This window comes from Gouania willdenowi, chromosome 3 (genome assembly GCF_900634775.1).
Source record: "Gouania willdenowi chromosome 3, fGouWil2.1, whole genome shotgun sequence".
Classification (NCBI taxonomy): Eukaryota; Metazoa; Chordata; class Actinopteri; order Blenniiformes; family Gobiesocidae; genus Gouania; species Gouania willdenowi.
In genome coordinates, this window is record NC_041046.1 from 21,560,122 (window position 1) to 21,587,706 (window position 27,585).

Genomic DNA, 27,585 nt, shown 5'->3' on the forward strand with positions numbered 1-27,585 from the left:
AAAGACACACAGTCACTGTGAAAGTGATGATGGTGGATCGTTCCTATTATGTAAATATTGCTGGTTGTCAATAGCACCATCTGCAATGATCACATCAGCATAGATTTTTACGCTGCACTTGCGTCATGAGTATCTGTGTGAGCATGGCTTTGTGTGTGTGTGTGTGTTGTTGAATAGTTGAAGGATTGCAAGTGAAAGGAAAATATAAGCAAAAATAGACACATAAGAGAGAATTAAAGCAGATAAAAGAATAGAAATATAAATTGACAAACGGTCACTACCTATTTGATCCTTTAAAGGAGCATAAGGCAGAATTTGAGAAAAAATAAACATCAATTTTAAGTGTTTTTTTTATGCTAATGGGTGATGAAGCGCTCTAAACCAAAGAGAATGAGCTCACACATATTTCTACTTATTGCCTTGAAAATATTGTGTGATACGATTTGTGCTGCTTTTTTGGGCGCAGTTCTGCGGACGTGACGTCAAATGACGCTGGTGCGCGTAATCGACGGCTTGGAAATAAACCGGAAATAAAGAAGAATAAGAGGAAGACGGCTTAGAGACTGAAAGAAGACAAGCACGGTGGACTAAACTACTGTTTGGTTCCACAAATGAATATAGAGGCAGGTGCACAGGTTTTGCAATAAACAGTCACATGAACGGCGAGTAAACAAGTGCGAATCGGACTGCCTTTTCTCGTCAGAGGCCTACGGAGAAATGACATATGTACGTTTGTTTTAGTGGTAAGCACCGATTGAAATTCAACTTCAGATCAGCGCATGGGTAACAAGCGAAAGTGAATCACAAACAGGGGCGCAGTGCACGCAAAAGACCCATCAGATCTATTTACAGAATCCATGTATCAAAGATAAGGACAATCCATGTTATTGTGCAGAAAAAGTTATGTTGCATCGGTGTATTCACTTATAATTGTCCTCTGTATAACAATGAGAGCAGTGATCTGCGGGGCAGATCACTGCTCTCATTGTTATACAGTTTAAGCTGCACTCTGTAGCAGCTGCAGAAGGAAAGGAAGAACGCTGCGTGCAAACGACACTTCGTGACCGAACCTGACCACCAGTTCTCAATATCTGTCCGAACCCGACCCGTCCGGTGACGTCAGGCTTTGGTCGGGTATGCATCCTCTTGTATCAGCTGTAAACAGTTGATGCGTGCCCTAACCACCGTGGTGTCACTATGGAGTCTGATTTCTGGATCCTACCCTTTGCTCCTTTAACCATTAGAAACCAGGCACGTGGCAGCACCTTCTTGTTTTTTTGGTGTCGTTTAGTGAGATGCAGTGAGAAGAACGCACCACAGATACACTTTGACACAAGTAATGCTAAAAAACTAAAATCATCTGTATTCTTCACCACTGGAGCCAAACCCATGTGACCCCAGCCTCAAAGCAGAGTACAAATGTAGACATGTCATCAGTGCAATTGTGGATTACAACACAGATACAGACAAACTAAGGCAGGGTGCCTAATAATGTGGGCCCCTTTTTTTTATGATAACACAATTCGCAGGTACATTCCTTTATACCTCTTTTTTTCTCTGCTCACTGATTTGCAACCTACCTGGGTCAGTGTTTGGTCATCAAAGAAAAACATGTGGGTGTTGGTTGGAGGAATGCATAACCCAAGAGTGGCTGTGTGAATGGGTTTGTACCCCCTGGAGTGAAGAGTCTTGACCGTTTGCTGACACCGGCCCCTCCAACAGTACCTGGACTTCTGTCCACACAATGCTCTCAAAAACTCACATCATCACAAAGATTTGAAATGTATTTTATTATTTAGCTTTAATTCAGTTTTTTGTTTATTTTATTGGATAAATAATAATGCGTTGTAAATAATAGTTGAAAATCAGAAATAATCAATTGCCAGTGTGTTCTGAATGCAAACTCGTACATGGGGTTGCTTTTTTTTGCTGCCAGTGTTGGTCTTTCCGTTAAGTCTCTTTGATGTGTTGTTGAATGTGGTCAGCACATTTTTCAAGGGATTTAAATTTCTCTGTGTGAGCAAATCTCTGTCTATCTTTTACACCCTTGCTGTTGTATTCCCCATCATTTTCACGCTTTCTGTAGATTTGAAACAAATCCCCATTTTATGTAGTGGCATTCTACCAATGCACAAATAGCTTTGGTTACTCATTAAACCCAAAAACTTCCAAAACACTTGAGAGCTGATCTACTAAGAACTACTACTTTAATAAAGGGTCCAAAATCTGTTGCTTACTTAAATAGTTTGGATGCACTCTTTCCTACAAAGATTGCTGTGTCATCAGTGCAAATGAGCATTTTGCATTTGTAAATTGTTTAACATGGAGAACATAGGAGAGCTGAGGGGGCGAAAGCGCAAAATTAAATTTGATGTCATTGAATCCTCTCTCTGCTCTCAGCGTAACTGTACAAACACTAGTTTTTTTTTTTGTGAATACACTAAATTTATTCAATTGACTTAATAAATATAAATGAAGGTTCTGTTACTTTAATAATCTATTATTGCCAATATGCATTTTAATGTACAGTATGTAATAATTTTCTGTTGCATTCCTCAAATTCACCCAAAACAAGCACCTAGGCAGAGGCCAGAGACCTTTCTATTGATGAAATTCATTAAAAAACTAAAAAGAATTAAACCAAAAGTGTTAACTTGAGCAAAAAAACTTTCCCTACAAAGAGTTTCAGGTTTGAGTGTACACGCTATATACTGTATGTGCATTTTCACCTCCCAATATTTCAGCTGATCACCCCAGATTGCATATTCATCAAAGGCTAACATGTTTAATATAATTCTCCTTGTGTTGTCTGCTTGATAGACTTAATCCTGATGACGTAGGGTTAGTAGATGCCATGCACTGTATTTTAGTGTACATAGTGATGTTTGTTACAGGTGCAGACCTTTAGTAGATCAGCCCTATGGTCTCTGAAATGGTGTGTTTTATTTGTTTTTTTTTTTTTTTTTTTTGCAATGGTCCTTGATATTGCGGTCATGGTTTTAAATTTTTCTTTCTTTGACATTTGTTTTGGGGGCAACCAGGAATGCAGACAATTTGACACACAAAAGGTTGGGGGCCGTTACCTTACACTAACTCTACCACCACTAAAACACTAAAGTATTTTCATAATTTTGTCTTATAAATTGAAAAAATATTGAAAAGGGCTTCTTTTTTTTTTTTTTTTACTAAATATATGTATTTTTAATGTTCATAAAATACATTCAGTATTTTTCCTTTATATACACATTAATAAATTAAATATTTCTTTTGTGTTGTGTACTTTGAACATGATAGGACCAATGTCCTATAACATTGATCAATTTTACTTCTTTAAGTACAATTTAAACAATTTATTTGAAACCATATTACAATGACTATACAAAAAACATAAATTAAATGTCATTAAACTCGCTGGACAATTTCCGTCTCCTACACATTTCAAAATGTTACATTCTGTGTCAAAACCTTTGACGATCCTCAATGACCTCCTATTGTCTCTCCTCTTTTACAAGGTACACACCACCTCTGTCTTCCTTATCCATCTTTAAGTGGTTACCACGGTTACAGCCTATCCTCTGAGAGATGGGCCTAATTAAATTAGGGCACCTTTGTGTCAATTAATTAACAAGACAGGGAGGGAGACATCAATAGAGCCAGAGATTGGGTGAAAGACAGTAAAAGAGTCAGAAAGCTGGCGAGACAAAGTAAGAAACAAAAAGGCAGTGAGAGAAAAAAAAAAAAAAAAAAAAGTAGGAGTGAAACAGTCCCGTAATATATTACTTGTATTAAGTTCAAGTCTACAACCAGTTAGACAACGAGTAAGGAGTGAATAACCAGGCTCTCAAAAAAAAATGCCCACACATGGACACAGAAAACATCTAGCTTTCTGACTCTTTATGTCATAGTTTTTCTTAAACCAATAATTCATCTTCTATGCTACCTTATTCCTGTACAGGGTCACTGGGGTCTGATGGTGCTTATCCCAGTCCTCAATGGGAAGAAATGAAATGCTGATGGGCCAAAACATAGTGACAAACATTCCACACTTCACACATACCCATTCACTCCCATAGATCCTAAATGTTTTTGGAAAACAAACAATCTGGAGAAATCATGTGCATGGGGAGAACATGCAAACTCTACACAACAAAGTTCTTGGTCTCATACATGAGAATAGAACCCTACCATTAGGGCCTTCTTGCTGTGGTAAAGAAAATCTTTGAACAATCACATCATTTTGTCACATTTTTCTTTTCTTTCTTGACTTTTTTTTTTTTTTTTTTTGCATTTTAGTTGAGTTTTGTTTGTTTTTTAAATACATCTCATTAAGTTTTTCAAATACTCAAATGTCCCTTTCTTCCATTTTTCTCAGGTGTTCGTCTGGACAGGGTTCGCGGAGGAAGACAGAAGTATAAACGCCGGATAGATGCAGACAACAGCCCCTACCTGAATCCACAGCTGGCTCTGCCTGCAAAGAAGCCATGTAAGAACACAGAGACACATTCACAAACTTGCACAAATGAAATCAAAACATCATTTACCTGAAAATGAAATGGGGACAAAATGCAAAAAAAAAAAAACAACAAAAATACATTATGAAAGAGCATGGTAGACAGAGCTCATGTATTACCTTGGAGTAACTGCTTAAAGACCTTTTCCGTCTATTGCTGTGCTAATAGAGACAGTTGGACAGTAAAACCTTTCAACATACACACACACACACACACACAAAGCACATAAACAGTGACAGACTAGTGAGAAGCCCATCTGGTTGGGACCATGTTTATGTCCCTGTTTCTACTGCTACCAGTTTGGCATCATAACATTTTATTTGTGTAATATTTCACCATGAAGGTATTCATTTAGCTCTGGCCGGGATTGGCTGCATTTTTAAAGAATCAAACAGTGGCCAAAGCACGATGATTGAAAAATTAACAAGGGGAGAGAAGGAGAGGGGGAGAGAAAGAAAGAGACAGGTACAGATACAGAGGGAAGAATGAGAGAAGAGAGAGAGAGAGACGAGCCAGACCCTTAATCCGGATTAAATCCAATCTGGCAACCACATCATACTGGAGTTAGCTCTCTAGCTAACCGTCTGCTTCCTTGCACCCACACACTAATACGCACACAGCCACATGAACACATTTCCGCACTCACACACACGCACACACTCACACACAAACGCACACAGTGCAGATTGAGCAGTGTTTAGCAGCTTGGTCCCTAAAGCCCATTTTGCTTAAAGCTGGAGCATATTCTCCTCAAGGCCAATATGGTGAATGGATACACAACAGCTTACTGAGACTTCTGCTCTACTAATCATTGAAATATGTGGGTGTGTGCGTTTAAAATCTTGATAACCGTTGTGGCACTTCTTTAATTACCATTCCAACCATTTGTGGTCACAACCTACAGGTGATTTGTTGTGTTTCTACACGCATGCACATCAATAGGTAAATATAGTGTGAATAGAGACTTTCTTTATTCTTCTGCTCTTTCTTCACAGCCCAAAGTCAATAGAAACCAAACATGTGTCTGACTGTGTTGCTCTGCCTCTTTCACAGACACACTCACACAACGCAATTTATCTGTAGCCCAATCCCTGGCCTTAGTGTCCCCATTGATTGTATGTGAACTAAACAATAGCCTAGAGTTTGGAAATGGGTTTCCATTGATTCTAATTAGGGAAACATTAAATAAGATTTACCCACAGATACTGCACCTTGACGCTGATTGGTTGGTCCTAAATGACCCTGGAGCTGGACAATATGTGGGGATGTATACATTTCTATGTATCAACACACACCCCTATCCTCGTGTGTGTGTGTGGGCAGTGGGGGTGATGGTTAGTGATAGATCAATACACAACTCATCCCCACAACTCTGTTTCACTCGGTCCAGCTGTTTATCTCCATCTAGCTGTCGCTCTCTCCACTCTTCCTGTCTGTCTTTCACAATCTGTCCATGGCTCTATTTCTACCTGTCTGTCTCGTCCCATTTTTCATTCCTAATCTCACCCTGTTTCTTTATCCCTTGCTCCTCTGTTGCTCCCCATATCCTAGGTTATTATTTGCATGCTTGATTAGTCAGTGGATTAACTTGGAAGCAGGGTATCAGTCTGTTACTAATGGGCCATAGAGGTCTCATCACCACATGTCACAATTGCCAGCTGAGCCGTTTGGCCTTGGGTGTAATCTTTCCTTTTTCTATGTATCAGTAAAGCTCCTTAATGTCATGATGCTGATACAATATGTTGGTAAAATCTTTGATGATAATCACTCTTAATAAATGTTTGATCACTAAATCTGATCAAAAACTTATCGGGTGACCAAGAAAATATAAACTATTGGTGCTTATATTATGTAAAGAAAACTGTTGCACACATTTGATGTTTCTCTGATTGTAGCATCCAGGGTTGGGGTCAATTACAATTTAGTTAAAATGAGAGTGACCAGCATTTTTTCGAATTACAATTGTTTTTTAGAAAGTCAATTACAATTGTTCTCAATTACTAAAGTTCAATAATGATAATTATTCAGAATTACTGAGCCTTTAATAAATAACCCCATAAAACGTAACCTTCCTCTTGTGTTAGCTTTCTGTTAGCATCTCTTATGATAACGGGTCCTAAATCAGCTGTAAAATACATTACAAACAAATATCTATCATTTAATTTCTTTCCTATCTGTTGGTTACATTGTTAAACTTCCTAATCAATGAAAGTATAAGTTTTAATATTTTTGATGTGGGTGTCAGAGCCTTTTGTGTCAGTATAGCCCTCGATTTATTCTTTTTTAAATGGCAAAATGTGGTAAAGCTTAATATGAAACATATTTTAATAATTGTTAACTACATACTGTATGTGCAGAACTGTACATAGAACTGTAACATGGTTCACCAATTTTGTGTTAAATTATAATTCACAATTTTTACAGAATTTTCATGTCAATTACAATTACAAAGTCAATTATCTAAACTTCATTACAATTTCATTATGATTACGACAGCAACAGATTTCTTAAAATTACAATTACGATCATAACTACGCCATAATTGTAATTAATTATCAATGAAACGATAACAATTGTAATTGACCCTAACCATGGTAGCATTTGTAAGTTAGTGTTTTTTTTATCTGCTGTGTATATATTTATATACCTTGTTGTCAAATGTTCATTTCTGATTTGTTTGTCGGTGTCATGTACTCAGTTCACATCGTACCGAAAAATGAATTTTTGCTGAAAAAATAAATAATTATTTTTGTTTTCAAAGTGAAGGTACATGCGTTTTATTTGTTTTTTGGAATATGTTAGGGTTAGGTTTGGGTTATAATCCCAGTACGGAGGTAAACTCAGTACATGACACTGGTTTTATGCAAGGTAATAACACTTTTCCTTTTTCATGTGGTGTTAAGTTCAGCTGTTTTGAATTGTATGGGTAAATACATATGCTTTACCAGTGGCCATGATATCAAAGACTTAACATGTAACCTGTGATATATTTGTACCAGATTGGTGTGGAAGGAACAAGGCAAAAACAATTCACCATCTCTCTGTCTCTGTCTGTGTCTTTCTCCTTGTCTGGTGGTCATGTCAGTTGCCTTTGGCTGCCTTGCAGATAACAAAATCGTCTCTCACTTGCTTGTGGCTGAGCCAGAGAAGATTTACGCCATGCCCGACCCGACAGTACCTGACAGTGACATCAAAGCCCTAACTACACTGTGTGACCTGGCAGACAGAGAGCTGGTGGTCAACATCGGTTGGGCCAAACACATCCCAGGTACGGAAAAACCAAAACATATTCCGGTACTTGTTGGATGCATGAAACTGGTTTGAACATCTGACACGTTTTGCTTTTTATTTTTGACCTTGGATCTATTTTTTCTTATTCATGGAAGACCAATGATGTTTCATGCTTCAGGAATCTTTACAAAAGGCCTACACATGACCTGATGGTTTTAAGATTTTTCCTTTAATAATCCCTAAACTCTGACACTCTGAACTATTGACATTTTCACCTGACCCATGCACTCTTATTCAATCACATACAAACACAGCTGCCTGTGTTTTACTAAGGAGTTTTTGTTTCAAAGTGTTGAATAGTGTCATACAAACACATCATAACATAATAGTATGATTGAACGTTGTGTTTTGCCAGCCCTCCTTTTATAGCAGTGGTTCCCAAACATGGGTTGGGAAATGGTTCTTGTTTCTTTTTACGCTATTTTTGGACACAGTCACCACAAACTGACTGAAAAATTGCTCAATGAAATACTATATTTTCTTGTAATATATTGAAACCGGATTATTTTAACTTTTAAATGAATTCCACTTTATAATCCACTAGTTGTTTTAAATTCGTAGATTAATCCTTAGAGAACCAATGTTCGAGACACAGTTAAGCGTTTAGGAGAGCCTGCTGTTCCACAAATGAAAAATTATATGAAATTATGGATATCATTGTCAGTAAGTATTTGCATTTTTTTCAATACTGAGCCGAGATTATGAGCAAAACTATCAAAATCAGAAGAATTCATATTTTAATGTTTAAAGTGGTCACATTTTCTGTGATTCAGACAATATGCTTGTTTGAGATTATAGCCGTGTCCCTCCACGAGTCTGTCACTAAAACAGATTAAATCTTCTTAAACCAACCCATTTTCTTTTGCTAATCTGATCAAAGGTGGATTTAAACGACAATATCACAAAATTAACGTAATGGCACAGCCAAATGGAAGATTAGAAAATACGGGGGAATTGTAAAAAAAAAATGAACCTAGTTTTAGAAAATATATTGATTTGAATAAAAAAAAGGTTCTGGCTATGGTTTTAATAGCAGTAACCTAATGTGAGATAAACAGATAAATGAAGAATGATGTCTTAGATTAGCAGAAATATTTGAATTTTGAAGTTAATCTAAATAGAATAGCATAGAATAGCCGAACCACAAATAATGTATTATGGTATAAAACTGGGGAAACACCAGATTAGCGACATAAATACCACTCAGTCATGCTCCATGAATCCATACCAATAAAGACAGCAGTGTTGGATAACAGGGTTTCCAAATGATATGTATATAATATCAATAAATCTAAAAATAACTGTGAGAAAAAGAAAAACATAATGGAGAATGGGGGTTGGAGTAGCAGATATACATTGTTTCTTGTTAGTGTATTGATCCCTGTGCTTTTATATAGACTCAAAGCAGACATAGATATTGATCACAATACAAAGTATGGCTCTGTTTTAAAACAAAATCTCCTTAGGACAACTTGTGTGTCCCATTTTATAGCATAATATTTGCTTCTATTTAGACACTCAGTGTTCCCACTCATACAAAGATATCCACATCCCATTCTCTGTCATACATGACAAAAAAAAATTGATTTGCCTTAAATCATAATTACTTTATTCTTAGGATTGGATTTTAAAGATGGAATGGACATGTGCGCACGTGCGTGCGTGTGTGTGTAGTTTTCGGTACAAAGTGAGCTAAGTGCAACCATTTCATTGCGGAGGAGAGAAGATGGCGTGCGTGATTAGATGAGCAAAGAAGGCAATCCTCTACTTACTGAGGAAGATAGAACTCTTCATCTTGTGTGTGCGGGTGTGTGTGTGTGCACGCGCTTGCAGTGTGAACACCTTACGACACTCAACACTGATCCAATTCTCACAACAATCACACACACACGTCCACGCACGAAGTGATGTACTGTTCACTCAGCGTGGAAACGAATGTCAGAAAGAAATACGCCTCTTCAACATTCTTTATCAGTCTCATACACACACACACACACACGCACACACACTCAGCGCTGTGCACGGGCTCAGCTAGAACAGGGAACAAACACCTGTTAACCTTTTTTTCAGCCATCTTGTCCGACATCATATGTATGTGTGTGTGTGTGTGACAACGCGTTCATGTGAACACACGTACACACAAGTCTTTGCCTGCTATGGTACAGTAATTTTTTAATCAAATTGATGGAGAGAGACTAAGAGAAAGAATACAGACAGAGAGAGAGAAAGGAGATGAAGCCAATTTATGCTCCATGATACGACAGTGCATACACACACGCCTGCTCACGCACGCTCACACACACACACACACACACACACACACACACAGACTGCTAACAGTGGTAACAGTGTGTCAAGGCGAGCACCAGGCAGCTAATTTGAAGTCATTAGATGTCTGCCGTAGTGGCAACAATTTGTTACGGTCTCACACACACAAACACACACACGCACACTAAAACACGTCCCTCGCACACACTGAGTTAAGAGCCGTCTGCGGATAGCGAGGGGCCTAAATTGTAAACTAATTTAAACATCACTCAGCGTTAGAGAGGCTGCCTGCAAGACAGGACCCCAAATAACAAGGGTTGGGCTTTGTGTGTGTGTGTGTGTGTGTGTGTGTGCGCGCATATGAGCACACTTGAAATAAAGAATTGTGACACAACACTTATATTTCTATACACACACATATGACTTCAATTGGGTGTTTTCTTCTAAACGTGCATGCACACTCATTTCCATACTGATACAGCCTTATGCAAACATTGATATGTCATTAGGAGAAGAAAATGAAGTTTCAGCCACATCGTGTGTCTTTGGTTTTCCCAGAAGAAATCATTCAAATATGCACGTGTGTCTCACAGCGACGCATTCCATGCAAATACAGAAACACAAAATAACATGGGAAAACGTCTCTCTGTTTAATCCAAAGCAGTACCCACACATATAGATGATCTGGGTTTGGGCACCAAACCAACTCATTAAAAATTGGGGCTACTTGGTAATATCAAACATTATTATTATTATTATTAAGGTGGCACAAATTGCCTTGGTGTCCATTATTATGAATTTATAAAGAATAAATGTCAAATGAATAGCTCTCAGAGCAGCAACACCACTTTCATGTTAGGTTACATGACATTAAGTGTGTAGGTGTGTTTGAAAAAGGAACTATAAGTGCAGTCAAGTGAGAGAAAGAGGAGCAGCAAATATTTAAACAGGAGTGCCTGAGAGAGTGAATAAAAAGAAAGGCCGTTCAAAATGAGCTATTTATCTGTCAGTAGAGTTAAGCTTTTCATCCTCTCTTTTCTGCTCTCTTCTCTCTCCCACTTTCTCCTCCATAATAACCCAATGACTACCAGGGCAGTTATACTAGCTGCTCTTATCTCCATTTTAGGACACAAAGAGAAAGACAGGCGAACACTTGGCTTGTCAAAGGAGCTACGAACAAATGAATGAATCAATGAATGAGACCATATAACATATTTTATGTGAACCAGGGGCCCTTGCCATTAGTGGCTTTTAACTTCCCTCCCTGCACCCAACATCCCTACTATTCTTTTTTTAATGCAAAAGGAGATAGGTCTTTAGCCATCCCCCACCCCTCCAACTTCCTCACAGCTATGCTCTTGGTGTTCTATCTCCTCTTACTTCCCTATCTCCTCTAACTCTCTTGATTTTTCTAAATGTCTTACTTTCATTCCACTTGCAATTTTGACTCTCAGGATAAGAGGTCTGTGTCTGCACTAGCGCAGCATAATTGAGCTGTAAAAATGATGGGAAGGTATTGAGTTTGGTCCATTCTCTTACTCGGTATGTAAGGGAAAAGTTTAGATTGTGGTGATTGAATGTTGAAAAGATGCAAATGTACATATTTTTCCAAACTGCTGCCAATTTTACTGCTGCAGCTGCAATATTACCCATTTGGTAAAGCTGATTAAGCTGAACAGTGATATTGGTCATTTTTATGCCTATTAATACAAAAATGGGGTGAAACCTTTGTTTTACTTTTTATTCAAGCAAGAGCCACACCTAAATTTGGGATTTCTTGAGGGGGGAAAAAATGAAAGAAAGAAAAGAAAGTGCTTCCTTTTGGTACTCCTCCATTTAGGTAAAACATAGCCTCCCATCAGTATGAAAGGAATGAAGTGCTTGTATACTTTTGTAGAGTGATACCAGTCTTTCACTCTGTCCTAGTTTTTTTGCTTGGTTTTGATTTTTGTTTTAAAAAGTAAAGGTTACCACTACTGCACAAAACATAAGGAACCTCCTTTATAAAACTGAAAAATAGGAAACATTACCTTTTTATCCTCTTGGTGAGTTATTAGTCACTTACCTGTGGTGTTCCCTTAGTTTTTGTACTTTGGACAAAACGTTTTATTTTTCTCAATGCACTAATGCATGTTTTTGGATGGTGCCAAATTTACAAACCTAACTTTCTGTAATGTAACATTAGTGTCATTACAATATTTGCAAAATGTGACCCATAATCTAGACAGTTTATAGCTTTTCTTTCTCTCTGACCTGATCTTACCCCCATTTATCGCCCTCTCTCCCATTCTGTCAGCCACCAGTTATAGGATTTCCCTTTGGGTTTATCCATCTCCATGTGTCAGCCATTGAATTAATAAGGCCTCTTGAATAAGTAAAGCTTTGTCTTGCTTTTTTTGTGGTTGTTGTTTTGCTCTGTTATTTCTCCTCTGGACAGGTAATAAATGGCTTTAACTAGAGAATTTAGTTAGTCAGTCAAGCGGTTCACCATTCAGACTGCCTGCCAGTCTGTTAGTTAGCCAATCAGTCAGTCAAGTAACTACACTTCCAGTCAATCAGCCAGAAAGGCAGCCAGTAGTCAGCAAATGTTGATTAATAGAAGTGTCCTGCTCCTTTTAGCAAATCAAATGTTGAGTCTCAGTAGCCAAAGGGAAAGCCCCTCCACCCCCTTCCTCCACACGGACATTTGCATGAAGACTCAGATCCGTGACTTTGAAAGTGCAGGCCTCCAAATGAATACTGACACACGTTATAACACTTCACAATGAGCTCCCAGAGATGCAAGACCTGTGTGTATGTGTGTGTGTGTGTGTGCATTTGTTTTAGAATCGCTCTACATTTCGAAAATTATTTGAAACCCCACAAAGTGATGATGTCACATTGCAGTCTACCTCATTAAGCCACGTGATGTCATCTATCAGTAAAGAGGTTACTGGGCTTGGTAACAAAATGTTAAATCAGAGGGAAAAGAACTTAACACAAAAAACATAGTTTCTCCTCCAGTTGTTACACCACAAAGTTGAAGCCTCTGAAACATTTTAATTTTTTTTCCTTCTTTTGTTATGTTCACAATTTGTCTTGAGTTCGTTTGAAAGTTTCACTTTTAAAAGGCACACCGTGGACTTTTTGACCCAAAGAGTAGACCCATGTGAGTTATTTTAAATGATTCCTCAGGCCAATGTACAGCACTTGGCAGTATCAATGCTCCGAGCAGGGCTTCCCTCTTGAAATACTGACTATGTGAGTTTGGAGAGACGGACTGTCTTTCACCAGGACATGTGACCTGGAGAATGCCTGGAGAAGTTTCACTTACGGCAGTCACGTGACCACAGGCTTGGCTATATACAGTTCACACGTGACGTTACAACATACGGCATTTTCCGACCCGGCCCCATTCCTGTGGGCAGCTGAAACTAGTTAGCCTCTGTTCACAGCCAAAAGAGCACAATATGGTAGGGTTGTTGGTGCACTAATCGCCGAGATAATTAAACGTGCATTCTTTAGTTAGGAAAGTTGGCAAGTCAGATCCGTAACTTCGGGACAAGGATTGGCTCTCAGGGCTGGGGTGTGAAGTGGGGCTGGGCTCACGCCGCAGTTACAGTCTATTGGCTGGAAGAGCAGCCGCCACCACCGCACTCTTCTCCCCGCCGTTGTTCACCGACCCTTGGCGAAAGGGGCTGACTGTGGCGAGGCCAGGGAGTAGGGGGGAAGCACCACTGATGTGGCTAGGAAGGCCGAGAGGCGGGGAGAGGAGGGCGGCGGTGGGGGCTGCTGCTCCAGCCCATAGACTGTAGCCGTGGCGCGAACCCAGCCCTGCTTCGCACCCTAGCCCGAGCCAATCCTTATCTCAAAGTTACAGGTCAACTACTGTCTGCATACACAATCAAAAGACGAAGGGAGGCTGGCCCCACTGACTGACTCTTTGTTGATTTGTGCTGCAGCGCTTGTGGCCACTAGGGGCGCATGAAAGTTACCGGTCTAGTGCCCCTAGTGGCCAAAAGTTAGTGTGACTTTAAATGTGAAATCCAATTTCATCCCATTTTTAAAATTCACAGCATACATAAAGCCTTCTTTTTGAGAAGAAAATGTAGAATTATTATAATGTTATACTATAGTTGGCAGCCTGCCTGTCCATGTACCCTTGAGAAAGACACTGAACTTTTAACTGCCCCTGATGAAGGGCTAGTACCTGGCATTGCACCTAAGACACCATTGGTGTGTGAATAGATGAATAGAGGGTGTTTTATGCACTTTATGACTACAATGTTAATATAAAGTGCATTATTAATAAAGACCTTTTACCATTGTTTGTTGACATAGTTGCATCTACATAACCAGGCTCTGTGTGTGCGTGTGCATGCTAGGTGTGTGTCCATGTTTATGCAAAAGAGACATCTTATATTCCAATGCTCCACCATCTTCCAGCCTGTACAAACACTTTCTTGTTTGCCAAAGAAAACAAATATTGATTAAATCAAATTAGGAGAATAATATTTGATATCTGAGCTTATTGTTTGGATTAAGTTAGGATGCCTTCATTGGATTAAGTCTGTGGAAATTGCTAGTTTGCCATCAAAATGAGAAAACAAAGAAATTTTCTCCTCATGCTTATTGCATTGTTTTTGTTTCATATTATGCGCTTTGTGATCCTGCCTCATGTATGAAGTTTAATTATGTAAAAATAATACTGTTGGTGAGAGCAGGCATGTAAATATGATATGACACATAATAATCCTAGTCACTATTGTGTGTACCGTAATTTCCAGACTATAAAACACTCCATTTTGTAGTCCAATAATTCATCATGTTTTTTAAGAAAAATCCATCCAAAGGCCGCAGCATAACATAAGCCGCTCCCTATTGGCTGATGAGGGTGTCCTTCAGATGACTCGGGCAATCAGAACGGACATGTAGGCAGGCTGCTGCACTGATGAGTTTCCTCCACACAAACTCACCTCATCACTGCTCTGTATCTGCATATCTGTTCGTTTACAGCTTTTTATGGTCACTTTATACTGGAACCAGACTGATACACCACTTTGTCTGTTCTTGTGAACTATTGCAGAGCGATACAGACGCGATCACTTCCAAGCAAACTAAACGTGGTGATTAGGCAACTTTATGCTGTTTATCATTTCCTTTTGTCCTGGTAATAAAGAGGCTGCTTTTACTGTAGATGGAGCGGAGATCAGAACAGCCTGGATACAGACTGTATCTCTGCTCCGTCTCCGTCTGTCCGTCCTCCTTACGTAAGCTTCTCATTCACGATTTAATACCTTGAAGCAGTTTGTTTCCTTCTATTACAAACTGGCCGACTTTTACTTTCTTACTTTATACAACTCTCTCTCTCTCTCTGACAACATTTCTCCGTGTCTTTTCCATGATGAGGGAGTGTGCATCATGACAAAATGACTGTTCAGAAAGATTCAGTGGGAGCGTGAATGATTTAATGTAAACAGTTTCATTGGTCCACCTGGTCTAATGTGATGGAGCTCGATTTTTTGGTAGCATGATGTATGGAATCCGGAAAAATCCACAAATTTTCCGCGTCATTGTTTTGGCCGCAGGGTTCAAAGCATGGGAAAAAAGTAACGGCTTTTAGACCGGAAATTATAATAAATTCATCCTTTTTTGTGTTACTGGTTTGGTTTGTACATCACACATGCTTTAAGAGCAGAGATGGGCAAATTTTATCACTGCGGGGCCCCAAAAATGTGATGGTCTGATCCGAGGGCCACATTATAAGCATTAATGTCATCATTTAGAATAATGGCCAATCTGAGCGTTAATACAGGAAATAACAAAGGGTTTTATGTCATGTTTTTGGAGTCATTGTGGAATATTTTTGTTGCAGTTTTGCTTAATTTATTGCCATTTTGTCTATTTTTATTAAGATGTTGTTTTCATGCATTTTTCTATTTTTGTGTACGTTTGTATTCATCTTGTGAGTTTTTCAACTGATTTTGATTATTTTAATTTTATTTTATGTTTAATTCTGTTGTAATTTTGTGTGTTTATTGGAAGTCGTTTTGTGGGTATACTTTGGGGGCCGCAGAAAGTTAGTCCAATGGCCATTTGTGACCCCCAGGCCACTGGTTACATAGAAAGTTTTACACAGTCCCAACAGTTTGTAACAAGAGATAATCAATATCTGACTTACAGTAACTAAGATCACATACGAATAATGAAGTGAATAATGAGTGTTATGAGATGACTTATTGTAGTAATTGGTGCTCTATAAATAAAGTTGAACTGAATAGTATTAAAGCATCTTATGTGAGATATATTTAAAATGAGATTGTGAGTCCAAAAATCCATTGTTTAGTGGAAAAAAGTTTTAGTTTTAGTTGTGAAGTCATGATAAATATTGAAGTTTGGGGATTTGTGCTTAAGATCCCATTGCTGCATTTCCTATTAATCTAATTACATTTGCAAATCCAATATAGCAGCCATTAAAACGCAGCCATTGCAATCTGTGTACACTGACAAATCAGCATGAAATAACTCTCTCTTTTTTATACACACAAGATAGATATTGTGAACACTTTATGCACTAATGTCACCTAAATATAGACTTTTGAGAAAGACCCACATATTGTTGAAAAGATGCACCATAAACAAGCACCAGTGTGCAAAAAGCAGACGAGCAGGAACAAACAATACAGCACATGCAGCTTCTGCAATACATTTTAGTGGAGCTATTACTAGCAAATAGTCAGCCTTCACTACATTCAATTGGCCTTGTGTGTTCGTGTGCTTGTGGTTGTCTGAGGAAGGTAGTGAGAGATGACTTAAGGTGATATGATATGCTAGCAGGGCATAAAGATAGATGATCATAACCACGCACAGGCCAAACTCCATCATCATCCAATTCTATCTCAGTGTGCTATTACACACACACACACACACACACACATACACACACATACACACACATAAGCAGAGAAAGCAATCTAGAAACTCTTGTAAGGATCCAACAATGTTCACAATATATTTTCTACATACCAGACCCTGCGCCCTGTGAAAACGAGTGAATATCGGGACAGTTGGATCATACAAATATCACAGCTAAAAAACAGTTATTCTCTCCCACTGTTCGTGTGTATCTTTTCCTCATTAGTTTTAACATTTTTCTTTTCAAAACATGCCACATCTTTTCACTGTTTACAATTTTTATTTATTTTTTGCTGTAAAATGTTGCTGGTGTTTGATTGGTGTGCCTAAATTCTTAAAAAGACAAAAGAAAACGGTTTTGAGGTTAGCTGGAGTCTTTAAATCAGACATAGGCAACTGGCGGCCCAGGGGCCATTGTGGCCCTCGGTCTGATTTTGTGCGCCCCCCGAAGCAAATCCTCAAAAAGTGTATTTCAAGAAGTTGAATGGAATAGAAAGCCAAACATAGTACACTAAATACAGCAAATAGCGTAAAGTATACAAAAACACACAAAAAACTCAAAATGCACGTTTACACCCAAGACCCCACACACACACACACACACACACACACACACACACACACACACACACACACACACACACACACACACACACACACACACACACTACAGAATAGCTCCAATGGCACACAAACTGTCAAAATTACACAAAATGACATTAAAGTGCAGAAAACGACCCCAAAAATGCATAAATCCACAACATAAATTCAGAAAATGACAGAAAAATAGACAAAATCACAACAAGAACACCAAAAGTTAATAAAGACACACAATGATAGAAAACTGACAAAACCACAATGACAAAAAGACAACCCCCCCACCGTATACAATGATCATAATTCTAATGCTGACATCCATGTTGATAATGTGATAATGTGGCCCTCGGATCAGATATTTGTGGCCCCCGCTGTGACAAAGTTGCCCATCCCTGCTCTAAATTAACAGTTGGTGCACTGTCCACATATAACATGTTCTTTTTGCATTGTTAAAGTTGCTCAAGTCAAGGGGTTTCTCACCTTTGTGTGCTTCATTTTCTGCATAATACGTGACTCTGCAGCATACAAGCACTACAAACAACAGCAAAATGAGTCGTCCTGTGCGCGCGCGCACACACACACGTAGCAGTAATAACATGATAGTATTTTTGTGTCCATTTAATCTTGATGGGATATTTCATCCGCAGTCTGCTAGCACAGCTGGCTGCCTTATTGTCTGGGTCAGACTGACGGATTTGAGTGCTTGTGTGTATGAGCCGGACTTTTTCAGTCTGAGCTTTTTCATCACTCACCACATGCACACACCGCACACCTTTTTTTCTACATTGAATGCTTCAGTTTTGTTTAAGCAACAACTATTTACCCCCCTTTGCAATATTTCTATGCACACACTGTATGTGGTATGTGTCTGGGTCGTCTCCATCATGCCACACACAGCTTTACCAAACCATTGGCTTGGTTGCTGATGATGACATATGAGTTCTGGCCTTGGTAATGGCTGTTAAATCTTATAATTACACGCTTCTTTATTGCAATGCATAATGACCCCGCAGCACTATTGGACAATTAATTAAGATTTCTGCCCAGGCTTTTTCAGACACAGATGAGGAGGTGGAATGAGGTTTAATGTTCTTGTCTTGGAGCTACGACATTAAGGCTTGGCGCTGCCGAAAAGGCTCTGTCTCTGTGTGCTTTTTCTTTTCATCTTTCCCTTTCTATCTCTTCGTTTAGTCTCTTCGTCAATTGTTGAGCTCTGCTTAACAATTATTGTCCTGGATAATGATATTGGAGGCCACAGTTTTAATCTGTGAACGTTAGATTAATCCCTGTGAAGTTTCGATAGTTTTATTTTTATGGGGTGCAATGAGGGATTCAACGGATAGAATCAAAACAGCAACAATGACCTTATATACAGTACAAACACTCTGGTCTGGATAGGAGCTGTTGGTGTTGTAAAGTTAGGTGATACATCAAAATATTTCAGGTACTTTGTCCAATTTGTAGCATTCAAACAGCATTTTTCTATGTCACAATTTTTAGCATCAAAGCATGTTTTATCATAAATATAATACCAACAGACAAACATTATTTTTAAAATAATCATCTGGCTACATTATGGTAGCAAATTAATTTTGACTTCTGCACTAGATGTCGTCTTATCAGGAAATTTGTGCAAGAGAAACCACAAAATAAGAGAAGGAATGATAAGCAAATAGATTTATTTATAGCGGCACACATTGTAACATAAAATTTCTTAAACTCCAAGGTAAACCACTAAACTCTGTAAACTGATTCATTCCTCAGACAGATCTATGTACAAATACAGTGTCTATCCACACAGAGCGTGCATTTCAGCTTGCATCAGCAATACTTTAATTGAGGCAGAATTTTAAAAAAAGTAGACAATCAAGGAACAATAGATGAACTGAGCAGATAAAAACAACTACGTTATGGCGCTGCTACCAGCACACACGCCCTCACACGGCTTTCTTTCTTTTTCACACAAAAACTCTGCGACACGGGCCTGGTGGAGCAAGAAGTGGGTAATGAAAATGTAAATATTGATATTTTATTATTTGAAATGGCTCCAGTGCGATGCCCTTAATGTCACTCCATCTGTCGTCTCTACAGAGACTTGTGGTTGCCCTCGACGACCAGCCGCCTCACCCCAGCATCCCCACTACAACAATCACTATAGCGCTCATCAACTGTCTGCGTTGCTGCATTTCCATTTTGGGTCTAATTAAGTGTTATATATCAGCACCCTCAACCTTCAGATGCAGCACACACACAACACACATACAGTTAATACCACACACAATCCGCCTTTAGCCTTTACTCCCCCGTCTTTGGCGCGCACACACACCCGCACACAAACTACCACACACTCAACGGGCACTCATCTCCACTACACCAATGGGAAGATTTTAAGTGTTAATCTTGCAGGGCTGCTGATGGTGTCTAATATATGCAATTAACAGTCAGCCAGGGCTGAGGGTTTGGTAATTAGCTGGCTGTTCACACTGATTAGAGGCAGCCGCAACCCTGTGACTGCTCTACTCTCCCCCAGGCCGCACACAGAAAAGACGAAAGGGTGAGAAGAGAGGGGGAAGGGGGGGACAAAATGGGAAAATATTTTCCAGCCAACAAAACTAAAAGAGCAAAGGTAAACTATAAGGTTCAAGTCAAGTACGTGCAATGCAAAGAAGCCATATTTTGCCAATGAATTTCTATACAAATAAGTATTTTTGCATTTTACTATGGACTTATTAATTTAGCACGCTAGATCCCTTGTTTTTTTTGTTTTTTTAAACTATATACTAGATCTGTTTTAGGCTCCTTTTGAAAATTTGACAAAACATGAGAAATAGAAATCTCAGTTTTTATGGCTTCAAACTTGACAAATTCTTGCTCTCCAATATCTGCAAATCTTACACAATAGTGACCCCCAAAAAATGCAGACTTGGGTCTTGAAAAGGTGATGACTTGGGTCAAAACTGCTACTTTTTGTTACTCTCTTTCAACGAATGAATCTTCTCAAGAGCTCCCAACCCCTGTATCCTGTTGGAAATCTGGTGCAGAGGTAATGATCATCTGTCCTCTTTCAATCCCTGTTTATGCTGATCAAGTCCATAGTGCTGAATCCTCTTCCAGCTGACTCACAGTGGAAGGCAGTTTACACCCTGGACAGGTCACCTAGTATAGTATCAGCATTTTACACGAGTTGATCGTATAAGTAGATGCATGGGAATGTTGTGTGTATAGCATATGTGCGTAATTGTGTCTTCAAACTCCACTAATTTAGCTTTTACTTTATTTTTTTATCTTGTTCAGTATATCTGCGTAATTAGGTCAGCTGCTTTGAGTTTGTGTGTGTGTGCATTGTTTCAGCTTAGCCAATACCATCAAAGGGAGTCAGTGTTCATTTTAGTAGTCGCCTGTCCGTATGGTGCAGAACAGTATGTGTGCACATACTGGCACGCACACACAAACGTTCTCACAGAGCACCTGAATAGAGCTCTGGCTTGGAACAGCAGGCGACACAGTGGGCACATTTAAACACAAATGAACACACAGTCAAGGAGAATGGAGAATGAGGTGAAGCCAAGCAGCAACATAAGACTGTGTCCATACGTGCCACACACACACACAAACACACGCACAAAGTTATTCCCATGCAGTGCAGCAATGCGAAAGTAACTGTTGGAACCATCACATGTATTCATGCAATCTCCAACTCAGTGGGTCAGTGGACTTAAATCTGTCCCCTGCAGAATGCAGACAATGCTACTTTATCTTCTCACAGGCAAACAATTTAATTGTGAACTGTTTACCCCTCAAATATAATAATTGTCATTATCATAATTCTTACTTCTATTAATATAATTATTATATATGTATATTTAGAAATTTGGAGACCAGATACACAAACTCAAGTACACATTCTTAAGGCAGGCAACATATGAGGTGCATGTTACATTGTCAGTACACAGTTACCGTTAACGTGAAAGATCTTGTAGACTTTTTTTAAATGAAAGTATACATGTCCCCACTCGTGTTTACCCATATCAAATTTAGACTCAAAGGCTTACTTAAAATCCCCTCTTCATAAACTTACAGTAAGTGCCACTGACCTATGCTTGAGGTACTAGATGTGCGATTATAACCAGAAGCAGTCGGCCATCCAAACCAGTTTGCACACCTGTCACATTATTAAGAGCGCTCACACACACAGAAACACACTCTACAAGATACTGCACAGGAACTCATCAGCATCAGTGGTTCCCATTTGCCCCATAACCATCCAAAAACAAAAAAAAACCTCCTCTGTGTGTGTGGTAGTGTGCAACTAGAGGTGTGGCTGAGGGCTATTGTGTGCGTGTGTGTGAGTGTGTGTGTGTGTGTGTGTGTGTGTGTGGTCTTGGGTGTAAACGTGCAGTCAGGACTCATTTGGCAGACAAACAGGCCGCAGGGTGGATTGGGAATTGACGTGTGTGTTTGTGTGTTTGTTTCATGTGTGTATCTGATAGAGGGAAAAAGGAAAAGGGAGAGCAAGCAGTAGAGATTAAGTTTGCATGAGTGCACTGTGGCCTCTTACTGTCAGACAATGTATAAAACAAACACACACACACACACACAATTCTTATATTGTTTATATATAGATGCAGTATATATATGCACAAGGCAATATGGTGAATAAAACGGCACCAGGGAATTACAACAAGCTCTCTTAGGTAAACCAAAGAAGTGAATAAACAGGTAGTTCTCCATGGAAGCGGCAAAGATGTTCTCTCAGTGGCAGGGAAGTAACAGCAGGTCAGAGTAACCACAAGCTGAGATGGAAACGTACAGGGAAGGCACCACAATTGATCTGAACCAGAACCAGCAACCATCTCAATAGCAGACATTCACAAAACAGCCAAGGACGAAGGACCGGAGAGCACTGGGCCCTAATATGATCCATACATACTGGCTGAAGAGGCTAACTGCACTCCATTAACGCAGAGCAAATGAACCAGCTGCTGAGGGATAGGACTCAGACCCAGAATGGCTGAGTGAAGGCAGGACGGGTATGATTGTGAAGGATGCCAAGAAGGGAAACATCGTATCCAACTACCGGCCAATAACCTGTCTCTCCACAACATGGAAGCTCCTGTCAGGCATCATAGCGGCTAAGATAAGTAGACACATGAGTCAACACATGAGCAAGGAACAAAAAGGAATTGGCAGAAACACCAGGGTATCCAAACACCAGCTGCTGGTGGACTAAACTATCGCCCGAGATTGCAAGAGTAAGAAAACCAACCTGTTCACTGCCAAACAGACATAGGAGTGGTTGATAAAAACAAGTGGTGGGCAAGTGGTCATAGATGTGGGAAGGAACAAGAAATTGAAAAAGTCTCAAAGAACATGTATTATAGCTGTCAAAGTTACACATTATCTTATTAAGACGAGACAAAGAAGCAGAAACATACAGATTTTAAAAGATGTGTACTTTCTTGGCAACACGTAAATGAAACCAACTAGTAGAATGCCAGCACTAACAGTTCAAAACTATGTGCAGAAAGGTTCAGCATCTTCCCAGCCCAACATGCAGAGTTGGTGGATTAGAATAATGAAGGACAGACCAGGGGCATTACCGCTCTTAAATACACCACGCAAAACCTTAGCCAAATACTGTACATGCTCTGCTGTTAGCTGGTTAAAAAGAGAAAGATCATACTTGGTTATCTGGTTATGATTTTGTAGTTTGGCTTACAACTCGAGGATATCTAGTTTTGCACTGACCTAGCAGCAGTAGCTACAAACTATTTGGTTGGATTCAAATTCTGATTCCCAATGAGAAAAAAGTAATAGATTAAAGATTAGATTAGATTATAAATATAGCACTAATATATTTATATATATATATTGCTGAATATGAGAGAATATTTCCTCTCATTTTATTGCAGGAAAGGATCAGTACGTTCTAAACCATCATACACACATAGACAGAGACGTTCTACATCCTCATAAATACACTCAAACTTCCTCGCACTGATGTTTTATCAACAAGGTGCAGAATGAAAAAGCAATTAAGGCCTAATAAGGAAGCTTCTTTTGTCAAGTCAAATCACAGGTATGAAAGAAAGGTCTCCATGCCTCCTACAACCTTTTTACTTCCTTTCAAACAATCCCCTCTTCCGTGTTCTCTCTCCCTCTATCGCTCTTTCTTACGCCTTCTTCATCAATACCTCTCTCTCTCCATCATCAGCACTAAATTCCCATTGATGTTTCTTTTCTTCTGTTGTATCGATCGCTTCATGAGAAGGAGGGGGAGGGGAAGAGGGGAAGAAAGGAGAGATGGCGTTATCTGTTAATTAATTTGTCCTGAAGCCAGCCGCCTATTAATCAGACAGATAAGAGGCATTGGATGGCTGAACGACGCAGACAGGCTGGCGGGAAGGGGAGAGGGAGGGATACACACTCTTCCACTCTCTCCCACACACACACACACGCACAAACATACACACACCAACAAACACACAAAGTTATTGATGCATTTGCAACGCTATAGAATCGTGTGTATTGGAATGTATGTATTAACAAGGGGAGGAAAGTGATTAAAACAACAAGTTAACATGTGTTTTCTTTTTCTAATGTACTGTTTTATAAAGTGCAGTCAAAAAACGGTGTGTGCACATATTTAGGTAATTACTTAAATATTCACACACACACACTTGAGCACGCACACATAGACCTTGCTACGATAAAAGTCATTGACAAGTTCTTTAAAAAAAAAAAAAAAAAAAAACCCAGCTTTTTCAGTCTGATAAATTAATTCCAGGGATTTTAATTATCGGTGTTTCCTCGTGTGTGTGTGCATATAGTTGCACTGTATGTGTAATTAGATAGGAGGTGTTTGTGGATGAGCCAATATATATTTTGATCATAAAATGAAGCTGAAAAGGCCAACCTTTCAGTTGACCTTCAACCTCAAAAAAGCAACAAACCTGTACCTTTTTTTGTAGAGGATGGTTTACCTCTAAAACGTCTATCAAACTAAATGTTCCAAGTGTTGGGAAATCAGTTCAACCTGTTCTACTTATGAATGCTCAAGCACTGAAAACACATAAGCAACACACAGCTGATTACACTGTTCAATTTAACGTCCTACAACATCTCTCCTGATTTCATTTCATTAGCCCTTATTTAGTCAGGATAATGTATTTTACAAGTGTGTCCTGGCAGCAGTACATAAATCAAGTTTACAGTGTTAAAATAATACTAAAATCTTCTTTAAAAAAAAAATAAAAGTAAATAGTAGATAAGACGGGTACATTGAAAACAATAAAAAGTACAGTCACAGAGTAAGAGCTTTTGAAAGACAAAACTATAAAAGCCACCAAATAGTTAAAAATAAATTAGTTAAAACGAGAACAAGGTGAAGTTTTTGTTCTCAGGTGCTGTAAAAGGGCCCTAAACTCTCCCAGTGAGACCAACTCTGTAAGTTTAACATGGGAGTAGACATGGAGTAGAACACAACAATGGTTTTTTTTGCCTTTGTGAGTAAAAATAAGACTTTAGACCGCATACTGTATTTATTTCTGGGTTCCTGAGTCACATGACTACAAAGGTAGGGAGGTCTTAGATGTAAAATTAGTACATTTATTAATTTTAGCCATGTTGGTCCATATTTTTTCCATTTCAAATTGAGTCTTGAAATGGTAAGAACACTAAAGTCTTTATTTGTCTTCCTTGTGTGTGTTTGTGTGTGTGTGCGTGCGTTTGTGTGAGAGGGTGGAAGAGAAAGAACCCTCAGAAATTCACCTCTAATCCCTTCTGATGATTTTATGAAGTATGAGGCGCTGCATGTTGGCAGTGAAACTTGTCCCTACATTGTGTGTATGTGTGTGTGCTGTTAAAAAGCTCTATGCACACAGAATGTCATATTGTAAGAGTGTCTGTGTGTCTGTCAGTAAGTGTGGTGTACACAACAGTGTACAGTATCTATAGTATATTGCACAATGCTCTCAAAGATGTTAACAAGAGATAAAAGGAATTAGAGCACATTACAGCCAACAATAGCCTGCAACCTGAACTTAATGAGACACCTGCCATTACCCATCAACACACTGCAGGATTAGAGCCCCTCATGCGTCTGCACACGCACCAACACACAGCTAACATCTCAGGAGAAGACACATCACGCCAGATGTTGCTGAAGAAAAACCAACCTTCTCAGAATCCTGCCAAAAGAAGCATGCAGATGCCATGACACACACACACACATACACAGGAGGGCTCACATGGCCCACTGTCTTTGCTTTTCCAATGAAGACTTAAATTGACAGAAATACACACATAAGCAGATGGGCAGGTGTGAATGATCAGATGTGCAAAGAGAGGGCAGCTGTGATCCCGAGGAGTCCTTAGAAAAGTAGGACCAATGAAAACAAAAAGACTGAATTAAATACTAAAAATATGAAAGGAGACTCTGTCACATGGTGGTCTTGAGCTGACAATGACACAACCATACAAGGGATTGTGATTGGTGAGCCAGTAGGGTAAATAGGTAGGCAAATAGTAAGACTGGGATTGACACTGAAGAAAGCAGGAGTTTTGAGGCCAAAGCAGCAATTAGTGTGTGTATGTGAGCAGCACAGGGCGATGGCCAGCATTGATCCATTGAGGCTGTGTCAGGGGGAGATAAGGCCTGCCTTTCTCTAGAGAATAGCCCCTGGGCACAAGGGGGAGAGAGGAAGATGAGGAAGAGGATGAAGAAAAGGTGGACTCTGGACAAGTGGATGGATGAGGGGTGGACGCTGAGGGGGTGGAAGGGAGTTGATCTTGACCCTTTAACTAGCTTTTGACCCTGCTGTATTGTTTACCTTTGTTTACTTCTCTCCTGTGTGAGTGTTACTGCATCGCTATGGCTGTTAACAGCTTTATTCACCAGTTGCTTTTCCTCTCTGTCTCAACGTGGACCAGGTTTTTCTACGCTGTCTTTGGCAGACCAGATGAGTCTACTGCAGAGTGCATGGATGGAAATCTTAATCCTGCGTGTCGTCTATCGCTCGCTGTCTTTCGAAGACAAGGTAAGTCATATTATTTCAAGCTTCAGTTTGATGCATAAAGTAAATAATCGTGTTTGACACTGACCTGTGTACACCCTCTCTGCAGCTGGTCTACGCTGAGGACTACATAATGGACGAGGACCAGTCAAAGCTCGCTGGACTTTTGGACCTGAACAATGCCATCCTTCAGCTGGTCAAGAAATACAAATCAATGAAACTAGAGAAAGAGGAATTTGTCACTCTCAAGGCTGTGGCTTTGGCTAACTCAGGTTTGAAATTTTTCTTTCTCAGCTGATATTTTTGCCCGTCTGCACATCTGTGTTGGACTGCTGGAACAGAGTTAATCCCAGGAATCCCCTGTCCCCTGGGGCTCATTTAAGATGAACCATCAGACAGCCGATTTCAGTACTAGGCTGCCAAACACACACACATACACACACACTAAGCCGTGATTCACAACACACACACACACACGCAGTCAATGGGATCTGCGTTTTTATACTACCAAGGGTTATCAAGCACCATCATACCACTGGAACCACTATAAAATGCATGTCATCAAATCACATAAAACCAGTGCCCAAACCCAGCAGCGATCCCTTTTACAATTAGCATAGTCGTCTCTTCAGATGCCTGTTAAATAAGGTGAAATCATTACAGCCCAAAATCTGTCGATAAAGCCCCCTCACTGATGTGTCCAGCTGCATCGACAGCTGACTGACACGCACGCACGCACACACACACACACACACTCCCTCCCATGACCCGTCTTTTGAACTTTGTCTTGGAAGCTGGCCAGCTCTTCAGTACTCTTTAATTACAAGGGGGGAGCTGTCAATACAATGTGTTTAAATGGGAGAATGCAATCGGAGAACTGTGAATAGTGAGGTAGTGGGCCCTTTTGTTTTGGCGGTGCTACCGTCAACACGCACATGCACTCACACACGCACACATATACAGACGCTGAGGTCTACAACAAATAAATATGTTGCTTTTTCAAAAGATTT

The 27,585-nt window shown here is 39.5% G+C and overlaps 1 protein-coding gene across 1 annotated transcript in view; it reads left to right on the forward strand.

Moving 5' to 3' along the window:
• esrrga (estrogen-related receptor gamma a) overlaps positions 1–27,585 on the forward strand; it is a 65,660-nt gene that overhangs the window by 32,089 nt on the left and 5,986 nt on the right. Inside the window, exons 5-8 of the mRNA XM_028442293.1 lie at positions 4,373–4,483; positions 7,597–7,779; positions 26,493–26,599; positions 26,685–26,847. Coding sequence (XP_028298094.1) covers positions 4,373–4,483; positions 7,597–7,779; positions 26,493–26,599; positions 26,685–26,847 — 564 coding nt within the window. The remainder of the gene's footprint in view (positions 1–4,372; positions 4,484–7,596; positions 7,780–26,492; positions 26,600–26,684; positions 26,848–27,585) is intronic.